The following is a 10,072-nucleotide window of genomic DNA, read 5'->3' as shown; positions in this document are numbered from 1 at the left end:
AAGATCAACATGGTGTGGTGGTGCGTAACAAGGCAAGACTAGTTACGCAAGGTTTTGCACAAGTTGAAGGTTTGAATTTTGACGAAACATTTGCTCCCGTGGCAAGACTTGAAGCTATCCATATCCTTCTTGCATTTGCTTCACATCATAATATCAAGTTTTATCAAATGAATGTGAAGAGTGATTTTTTAAATGGCTTCATTAATGAACTTATTTATGTTGAACAACCTTCCGCTTTCGAAGATTTCACATATTCTAATCATGTTTATAGGTTGCACAAAGCATTTTATGGACTCAAGCAACCCCCAAGAGCTTGTATGAACGTCTACATGACTTCCTCATTAACCAAGGATTCAAGATCGATATGGTGAACACTACATTGTTCACAAAGATCATCAACAATGAGCATTTCTTGTATCAAATTTATATTGATGATATAATATTTGGTTCAACTAACAAAGAGTTTTGTAAGAAATTTGGTGACATAATATCTAGGGAGTTCGAGATGTCGATAATTGGCGAGCCTAACTACTTATCTAGATTTCAAATCAAGCAATTGAAGGAAATGACGTTCATTCATTAAAAAAAAGTACACGAAGGGCATCCTTAAAAAGTTCAAGATAGATGATTGCAAGCCAATCAAGACTCTCATGCCTACTAATGGACATCTTGAGTTGGATGCAACAGGTAAATCGGTTAACCAAAAATTTTATCGTTCTATGATCGGATCACTTCTTTACCTTATCGCATCTAGGCCGATATTATGTTTAGTGTATGCATGTACTCCAGCTCGCATTTGAACACCTCATGTGCACTGAGGTGCTCCTTAGCACACCACTCCACCATGACCTGAGGCATCCATGTGACCAAGACGCACCTCCCTTCGCAGCCCCTGAATGCGACCCATGTTGTGACGTCGATGTCATCAGCCATGAACTTGGACAGCATGGTGCGAGCCACGACCTCCACCTCTGCTCGCTACACCCCGCTGTGGCCATGAATGCTGCAAGGTGCAGCGCAAAGTAGTAGACTAGCGTCACATTGTAGTCCTCTAACTAAACTATGGCGAAGGGGTCGATCATCCCAGACGTCTGTGAGATGATGGTGCGAGCCCTAGGCGTGGTGGAGTGGAGCATGCTGTAGCATCTAGGCCCGTAGGTAAGTGGTAAATATTCCGATGATTAATGGCAACCGTATCATTATGACTAACACGTATATTTTGAAGAGAATAAAAAATTTAGTTCGTAATGATTGTATGGATTTTCTTGGTCTCTCATGAGTTTTTGTTGAACGACCAAAGGATATTTACGTTAAAATTAAAGATCTTTTAGTTCTAAGTGTCACAAGGTGATGAAGTACACTTAGAATAGATATAGGTTCCTTTCTAGTCTTCTGACTGTACTATAAAAGGGGCTAAGTGTTGTAGCTTGACCTAGTTGAGTCTAGATTTAGTTAGATGCACACGTGCAAAAATCTAGCACTAGGTATCTTAAAGAAGCACATGGGTGAGAAGTCAAGAAGTTAGTGCTCAAAGTCAATTGAATTGGATGAGCCTCATAGTTTTTGTTCTCACCGAATTATCCAATGTTGAAGGAGTACTCACTGGACCTTATTTTTGTTCTGAGTAGAAGCTGAATGACCTCACCGGATTGTTCGATGATGATAAATATGTCAACCGGAGTATTTAACAGAAGGAACATTTTCTGAGGAAAATTGAAGTTAAGTGCACCGAATTATCCGATGTTCAGAGAAGATGATCACCAGAGCATTTAACAGAAAGTTGAAATCTTCGAGGAATTGAAATTCAAGGCACTAGATGGTCCGATGTTGAGATGTGCAACACACCAGAGCATTTTCAGACTTGGTGTCTCGGTGTATGGGAAATGAACTCACCGGATTGTCCGATGATGTGGTATGAAGAACACCAATGCTTTTTAGGCAACAGCTGCTGACAGCTGGCAGGCTAGCTTTTGGAAAAGGTTACTCACTGGATTGTCCAGTGTGTACAATGGTGTATGCACCGAAACATCCGGCATTCACAGAAAGTGTGAGTGGTTGGACAATGGCTAGATTTAGATCTCTAACCTATATATACTCTCTCACTCGGTTTCTTTCGTATCTCTTGCAACCCAGAGGAGTTCATACACTGTGTGTGTCATCAAGAAGCAAGGGAGAGTACTTGAGTTGATTTTCAAGTCTCTAATTGAAGGTTAAAAACTTCATTAGTACTTCAAGAGTAGCGAGTGTGCATTTAGCTATTGTTTAGGCTTGATAGGGATCAAGTGAACCAGTTAGCTTATTACTCTTGGTGGTTGGCATCCGGTCGTGATGATTGGAGGTATTCTCGGTGAGCTTTTGAAGTTCTTGTGGGAGCCCCGAGAAGAGCTTGTACTTGGTTTGATGTCCGTCAATTCGGAGATGGAGAAGTTGCAATCACTAGTGAGCATTTGAGTCTTGGTGACTCAAGGTGGAGCGATATCCTTGTGTGAATGCTCTAACGAGGATTAGAGGAGAGTGACAACTCTTCGATAGCTCGGAGAAAAAATCAGTGTCATCTTCCCTACCCTCTTTCTATTCCGCAATTTACTTCTAGCATATACTTTCATGTAAGTTTTAATTCCGTAATTTAATCCTAAGTTATATGATTGCATTTTTGTTCTCTATGTTCTATTTTGCTTGCTCGAGTAGTTGCATTTCCTTCTTCTAGGCTAAGGCTACTCCTTGTTCTAGAAATCGATGGTTGTTTTAAGGTTTGATTAGAGCCATATTCACCCCCTAGGACCATTAGATCCTTTCACATGCAGAGTGGCAACTCATATTGGTTTCATCGCCAGCAAGTCGCTCACGAACATCACCTTCTTCACGCTTCACATCCTCAGCAGCACCACCCCATCGAACCTGGGCACAGGGAACATGTCAAGCACAATCGCGTCCGAGAGGCAGCTGATGTAATATGCGCCGTCGCTCAGAGCCTCGGTGAACATGGCATGTGTTGCGCTGCCGTTGGAGGTGGTGTCGATGCTAAAGAGGTAGCCCATTTTATGGATTCCATGCTCAACGGGGTGTGGCGCGAGGGCATTGAGGGCGTCGATGAACCACCGGTCGGTGGCGGCCTTGCCATCGGTGCCAGAGAGGACGGAGTCGAAGGCTCTCGCGACGGAGGCCTCGAAGTCGGAGGAGGTGAGGAAGAAGCGCTCGTCGTCGGTGTCAGGCTCGGTGGATGGAATGACGCCGATGCACTCGATGGAAGCAACCGAGATGGGGATGACGTCGCCGCTGCTCATGACCGGAGCAACTTCGGGCCCATGGAAAGTCCCATAATGGATGTCAAGCTGACAGCAACCATCATATATACACCGGCCATGCAAGTCCCCATAAGCCTAATTTGCCTCCTGCTTCACTTGAAACACAACCCGAGCAAACACCCGATTTGGTTCCACAAACACCTTCACATATTTCACTGATCCAAATGGCTCAAAAACTCGATGAACCACACTCTCGGTCATGGGATAATGAACCTTATGAATGGTACAAATTTGAGAGAGAGAGAGAGGAGGGGTAGAAAAGCTAGGGAAGAATAGGCCGAGGAGGAAGAACGTGAGAGAAGGCCGGTTCGGCTGTTCTGTTCATGCCCTCTGCTACTCGCATTGGTTGCCTTTTGTATCCCTTGGCTGGCCCCGAAGGGCCCAATACCTGGCAATGATTACCTCCATAAATCGAGAATACATATGAGGTGCTACAGAATTTTTGTTTATTCTAATGACTGTGACCCGCGGGTTCAACCGCCACGATTTTATGCTCCACAATGAGGCCATGTGGGTGTTCATGGTGATCTTTGGGATAATCAAGTTGTGCCTTGAGCATCCATTCCATTGATCAACTAGAAAATAGCCTTCTCTTCAAAATTCGGTGAAAGATTTTAGTATGAAAATTTAGGTTAAGACGTGCTGTTAGCATGTTAGTATAGCGTTAATTTGGATTAAATCTAGAACAATGATCTGAGTAGAAAAAACTGTACTACACTTTCAGTAAAACGGAAAAAAAAATATGACAACACCTTTATCCTTTGAAACGAACTCGGATTGAACTTGCAGCATTCAAAAAAGAATGATTGAGGTTGACAACAGTGTTTCTGAAACGAACTCACAATCAGCTGCTCGAATGGCAAATGCCCACTATACTCTGATGGCCAGAAGCGTTTCAAATCGGACTCGGCAGTCCGATCGAATCATGGAATCAAATTTAAACATGCCCAATGTCACCTCTGCCTGCACGTGACAGGTATTATCTTAATTCCAGGCCGGTGTTTACAAGGACAAGGATTAATCTGCCAACAAGCATCTGCCGCACAGCTCATCCTGTTTTTGCAGGAGGCCGAAGCACAAATGTTTCATATTTATATTTACAGCTTTATACTATGTTCACTTGGGACAGCGTTAGAGTACATGGACGTGTGGATCGATCGGGGTATACACAACTTCTCGAACCAAAATTTGGGACCGGACCGGCGAGCCCTGCAGCTGCAGGCAGGGCCCTGGCTGTCTGCGCCCGAGAATTCAGATTCCACCCAAGTGTGAGTGTGAGGGTCAGACGAGTGTCAGACGATGCATTGCTTCAGTGCCTTGGGCGTTTGGCCTCCCTTTAGTCTTACCTGCATAAATTGAATCAGGGTTTGGTAAAACTATTGGAATGTTTTCCACAAGCATGTGTTAAGAATTGTGAGACACTGTAAAACTGCCGAGTTTTCAATTCGCTTTCACGACAGCTAGAATTTCTCCAGCTTCGACGATCACGCCAAAAGAACCATAAAGGCTCTACCCCGATAGTGATAGGCTAAAAAATTTCAGTGGTGATGTCAATTGAGTTCGTTGTTCACGGATGGCTGCCATTTTCTAGATATTTCTAGAGGGATCGTCTTGTTCTTAGAGACTTGTCCTGATCAACATGCATGCTGCCAATGTGACATCCAGCGCGTGGAAAGTATGTTCAGGTCAGGATAGGTGACTATTTCTTCATGCAGTTCGCCTGCAAATTCTAACAGGGTTGTTGGGATTTGACTGTTCCTGTTCCTGGACGACTACTGGTAATAATGCGAGACAAATGCAACATGATCTGTTAAGCTATGTCGTCTTAGAAATTGCACAAATTATATTGACCAGTTGGGACGGCCAGGCCGGCAAAAGCAGAATCCATGGTTTGGAACTCGGATGATCCTACGCGTTAGCTACAAAGAATTTCGTTTCCCCCTTCTTTTTGGGCGAAAGCTGGTCGTCATACCCCCAGCAAGTGTCTGGATTATTCTCAAGAATCTTGCCTTCTTGCCAGTCCCACAAGCACAAATTATAAAAGCTGGATTTTTTTTTTCCTTTTGTTTAAGGCGAGAAGAATTGCTAGTGTTAGCATAGGAAGGAGGACTCACAGCTTCGACGTCGATTCTGTAGACGAGCAGGCGGCGGCGCTCGCGGCAGCTGGCGCGGTACGCCATGGCGAGGTGCGCGGCGGCTAGCGCGAGGGACATGAGGAACATGGCCTCGACGGCGACCAGCTGGTCCTTCCCCTGCAGCTCGAGGCCGGCGCCGAACACCGCGACTGCCTTGGCGAGGACGTAGCAGAGTGAGGTGACGCTGCAGGCCACGGCCACCCACATGTAGGCCGCGCCGCCCCCGCACGCCGTGTAGGCGCCGAGGATGAGGAAGGATCGCGCGGCGGAGACTGCGGGGAGGTCGACGAGCGAGGAGCCGAAGCGGAAAGCCCTGGCCTGATCGAGGAGGGAGGCGGCGAAGGAGGCGGAGGCAGGGGAGTGCGCCTGCGCCTGCGCGCGGAGGAAGTTGGAGAGGAGCGCGGGCGGGAGGAGGAGGTCGAGGAGCACGACGAGCAGCGGCGGCGCGCAGACGAGCAGCAGCGAGGCGAGCATGGCTACGAGGAAGAAGGCCGTCTTGGCCCACCGCCACGGCCGCGCCCACAGCCGCTCGTTGTGCACCAGCGGCAGCTTCTTCTCCATCGCTCACTCTCGGCCGCCGATCAACGTCGCGTCAGTGCGTTGCCGAGTGAGCACTGGTCGTATGAATCCGGCTGGTTGTGTTATGCAGAGCGAGCTGCAGAGACAGCTGCGGGTTGGGTGGAGTGGATTCGGTCGGAGCGGAGCTTTTAAGCGGAGGCGGGGCGGGGGAGGAGTTGGGACGGCAAGCAGAGGGAGTTTTTGTGCGCCGGTCGGGTCGGGTCAGAGATGATGGTTGTTTGGGAGGGATTTGACCGAATGGCCCCACGGCCGTGGCAGCCCAACGGGCCTCTCAGCTCAGGCTGAGAGGTGGGAGGAAAGCTTCCTTCCGTTAGCGGCTGCGGCGGGCGATCGTGGGAGGGAGCAACGGAACGGACGACTTGCGTAGCTGCGGTTCAATCGTCACGAGTTTGGTGCAAATTCATGGCACCACTTGTGTTTGCTTGCGCCTCCTTTACTGTGTCGTGCCAACATATATTGGTGAATTTCGTACGATAGGAGGGGAATTTCTATGAGATGTACACGGTTTCAAGGAAATTTGGTGCCGATTAGCTCCCGTGTCCATGTGTTCAAACCGGGGTACAGGTTGAAACTTTGAATGACGTAGACACTCTGTGAGTTGCTCCATGTTTGATGTTCCGTACGTAAGAAATGCAGCAGGGACGGAATAATTGAACAAGCTTATCTGTCCGCACGGTCCAACGTACTCCTCCATCCGTCCGTCGCTTCCGAATGTTCTCCTCTGACTCTCGGATACAGATCAAAAGGAGGAGTCGAGCACGATAACCAGAAAACGAACGAAAGGGTTGATGCATGAGAAAGGAAGCCGTGCTTTCGGAAGGAACACATGGAAGCCATGGGTGCAACACCAGAGACCCAGATGGAAACCACAGGCTGCTAGGTTCATGGCCGGCGGGCACCACCTGCTCACATGCCGCGATCTGCGCTCCCCCGCCGGCCGCGGCACGCGCGCGCCAACCGTTAACGGCTGCCCTTTTTGTTGATCACGCGTCAGGGCCCGCTCGGGTTCCTTGGAAACCCGGTCGGTCTTCCCTGGCTGCCCAGCCGACAGATCGGCTGGGTGGTTTCGTCTCTCTTTTTTCATTACAAGTGACGCACAAACACAAGCACACGCATCACTAACACTCACACCGCACACAGAGTGTAATACTACTATGCCTCTACATATAATACTGTTAAAAATACTGTTAAATCGTAGACATCGGAATTTAAATACTGATGTGTGAAGTTATACCGGTACGTCTCCATTGCCACACCCAGAGCGTTGGTTTCATCTGAGTGGCAACGATTTTCAAATATGTTTTGAGTCCTAGGATCTGACGATGATCTGGACGGATGAGTTGACCCGGTTTAGTTGGGCGGATGCAGGGCCAAACCTGCACAGGCTTGGAAACATCACGGATATTCATACCCACGAGGCTTGTCGATCTACCAGTTTATACCACGCGGCTTGTATTAACCGGATTGTGAACCCACGCGGCTTGTGCTGAAAGTCTTTGTAAGGTATTCTGCTGAAATTGGCTTAGGGGTTGTAGGAACTGCACCTGAAATTGCAGTGTGTGTGTGTGTGTTTTTTTTGTGCAAATGTCTTATGTCACTCGACTCTAGGTAGGATATTATAACAGGTCCCGTTGAGTCGACAGCTGATTAGAATTAGGATAATCTTGATGACGGCATCACTGATCCGTTTCTTGTTTGACAAACATTGTGGAACAAGTTGGAAGAACTGGAGCATCCTCTGAAATTTTCTATTGCTCTACAACTAACACATGATGAAGGAAGAAGAGTCTTGTTTCTGCCGATGACCGCATTAGAATTTTCGTCCAGACTATTATTGGTTGTGACAGGGTTTTCAGTTTGATCTTTTTTTTCACGCCTTAGCACTTCTTTCCATTCGGTCAGAATATTGAGCCGAGCTGATTCACATTTGGATCGAAGGTGCTCCTTCAATCGTACAGATCGAAACTACGTTGTGATTGCAAGAAGGTTTCTGCACTAAGGTTTGGTTTAAAACGCGTAATTTTCTGTTGGTTTCTGCATCCCGACAGTCCTCAGCCCCTGAACTCTGAATGGATTGCTGACGATTCGGAAGAGCTCACCATATGCTTCTGATGCCGCATTGCCACGACAGACAAATTGGACGTCCCATGTGCCGACGATGTTTGCTGCAGAAATGAGGTCAGGTTACAGTTCTTCACAACTAGATATTCTCAGCAAAAAAAAAGAGAGAATAGAATTACGTATTACAGGCTAGAAATTTCAGCTCTGTCAAGCCAAATGGAGGTGATAAGAGGATAAGGCAAGCCCACGTCACCCCTACCTTAATTTCTAAACCCAAGTGCGCCTTGTGTCACATCTTTATCTGCTTCCTCTCTTTTTCTGACATCTCAGTCTTCACCTCACGAGCTGCTCCACTGTTCTCCTACTTGGACTGCATCTAAGCAAGAGTTAAGAGGCTTCTTCTGGAGATGTAAAGCAGCCCTTCTACGTTGCAATTACGACTAATCCGAATCTGGTTCTGATCCCACTTTCGTTTTCTTTTTGGCGGGGAGTAGAAGGAGCAGATCCTTTTCTACCGGAGTAGTCGCTCCAACCACTTGCCACATGGGCGCCAACCGAATGAACGGGCTGGATTCGTTCACTGTTTCCCCTCGCTGGTAAGCAAGAGGCGGGTCACATGCCGCCATGGGTGCCCACACGACGAGCTCACGCGTGATGGCGACACGATGAACTCTGGGGGAGTTGCATGCGAATGCAATGGATCTTCAGGCGAGTTGTGACCGGCGGCGGAAAGGGGAGAAAAATATTGAGGACTTATCGAGCAAGGCACCTTTATTTCGTCTTGGCGAGTAAGCATGCATCCCCCGGACTTCCTCTCGGCATTTTCTCCCTCGGCCGGTTGTTCCGTACAGAGAAACCAGCGGCACGGTGCAGCTCGTACGAAGCTCAACTTGAGCCGTCATCGGAAAGAAATTTATATGAGATCGGTCCCATCTATGTATGACACGTGTTCTTTATTTTTTTCATATATATTTAATCAGACCATTAAATTCAAAACAAACAGTATAGATCAAGATCTCACGTAAACTTTTCTGCAGAGAATCTTATATAATTTTGTTCCTCCGTCATTCGAGCTACTGCACAGCAAGGTGAGACACGGGTTCCCATGCTCTGACCATCACCAGCTTCCTCTTCCTGTGAAGGCCCGTTAAGCATAGATAGCCTTACGATGAGGCCCAACCCTCATGTGATTGCAAGGACCACGGGACTACTAAAAAAATCTTATTCCTAAAAAAAAAGGCCTTGTTGGCATATTATACCAGTAATTATAAAACACAAGTTGTTTCTACATAACTGTCGGAGGATAAACTTCTCAAACGGAGATCCGGAGGGACCCCTTTAAGATTCGGTCAGGGGGATAATTCTGAATCCGTTTTGTACGTGAAATAAATGGGAGTAAATGAGATGCAGGTGGAGGGGAGGATCGGATGCAGGAGGAAGTAAATGCTCAGGGGATTTTTTTAGACAGGTACGGCCCGCACTGAGCGTAATACCTTACTTCTGTGTGTATGCTATAAATGCTCTGAGAATGTCTCTCTGAGGATATGTTGTGTTACAAGAATGTTGTCTAAGTCTAGAGCTTCGTGCTCATTGTTCTTCCACCGATGTGCTCTGAGAACTCTTCTCTGTCTGTCTTCTTGGTCTTCCGGATTCGTCTGCTCTATGACTTGTCCGTCTTTTCTCCTCCGGGGAGTCCGCCCCCCTTTTATACCCGGCAAGGCGGATGGCATGCCCAGAAAGGATTGGCGCAAGTTCCAAGACGCCATAAATGGAAAGCAACCATCATGGGCTGCTGCTTGAGGTGACGGGGAGGGTTAAAAACGCGCAGCCCGTCCGGTCTTTGTCGTCATCATTCCGCTTTTCAGCGGTACAGCGGGGAGGGCCCGCCGGGCAGCCACTGAGCAGCCCCGCGTGCCCGCCCGGTCAGAGCAAGCTTGACACAGCAAGGCAGCAGGCGTTACGTCTCGAGCCCTGCGACGTTATCCCGAGGCG

General features: G+C 47.7%; 1 protein-coding gene across 1 annotated transcript; it reads right to left on the bottom strand.

Moving 5' to 3' along the window:
- Positions 1 to 4,058: 4,058 nt before the first annotated feature.
- Positions 4,059 to 6,436, bottom strand: LOC133917034 (uncharacterized). Its single transcript, XM_062360974.1, has 2 exons — positions 5,420 to 6,436; positions 4,059 to 4,651 (listed from the first exon to the last, which is right to left on the bottom strand). The coding sequence occupies exons 1-2, from the start codon at positions 5,999 to 6,001 to the stop codon at positions 4,598 to 4,600; spliced, it is 636 nt and encodes a 211-aa protein (XP_062216958.1). The 5' UTR covers positions 6,002 to 6,436; the 3' UTR covers positions 4,059 to 4,597.
- Positions 6,437 to 10,072: the final 3,636 nt, after the last annotated feature.

This window comes from Phragmites australis, chromosome 4 (genome assembly GCF_958298935.1).
Source record: "Phragmites australis chromosome 4, lpPhrAust1.1, whole genome shotgun sequence".
Lineage (NCBI taxonomy): Eukaryota > Viridiplantae > Streptophyta > Magnoliopsida > Poales > Poaceae > Phragmites > Phragmites australis.
The sequence above is the reverse complement of the archived record's forward strand: the minus strand, read 5'-3'. Positions and strand labels throughout refer to the sequence as shown.

Excerpts from the sequence above, each read along its gene's own strand:
- LOC133917034 (XM_062360974.1), bottom strand. The coding sequence starts at position 6,001 with ATGGAGAAGAAGCTGCCGCTGGTGCACAACGAGCGGCTGTGGGCGCGG. Across the intron at positions 4,652-5,419 it reads ACAGAATCGACGTCGAAGCT|GTAAGACTAAAGGGAGGCCA; the intron begins GTGAGTCCTCCT and ends CAATTTATGCAG.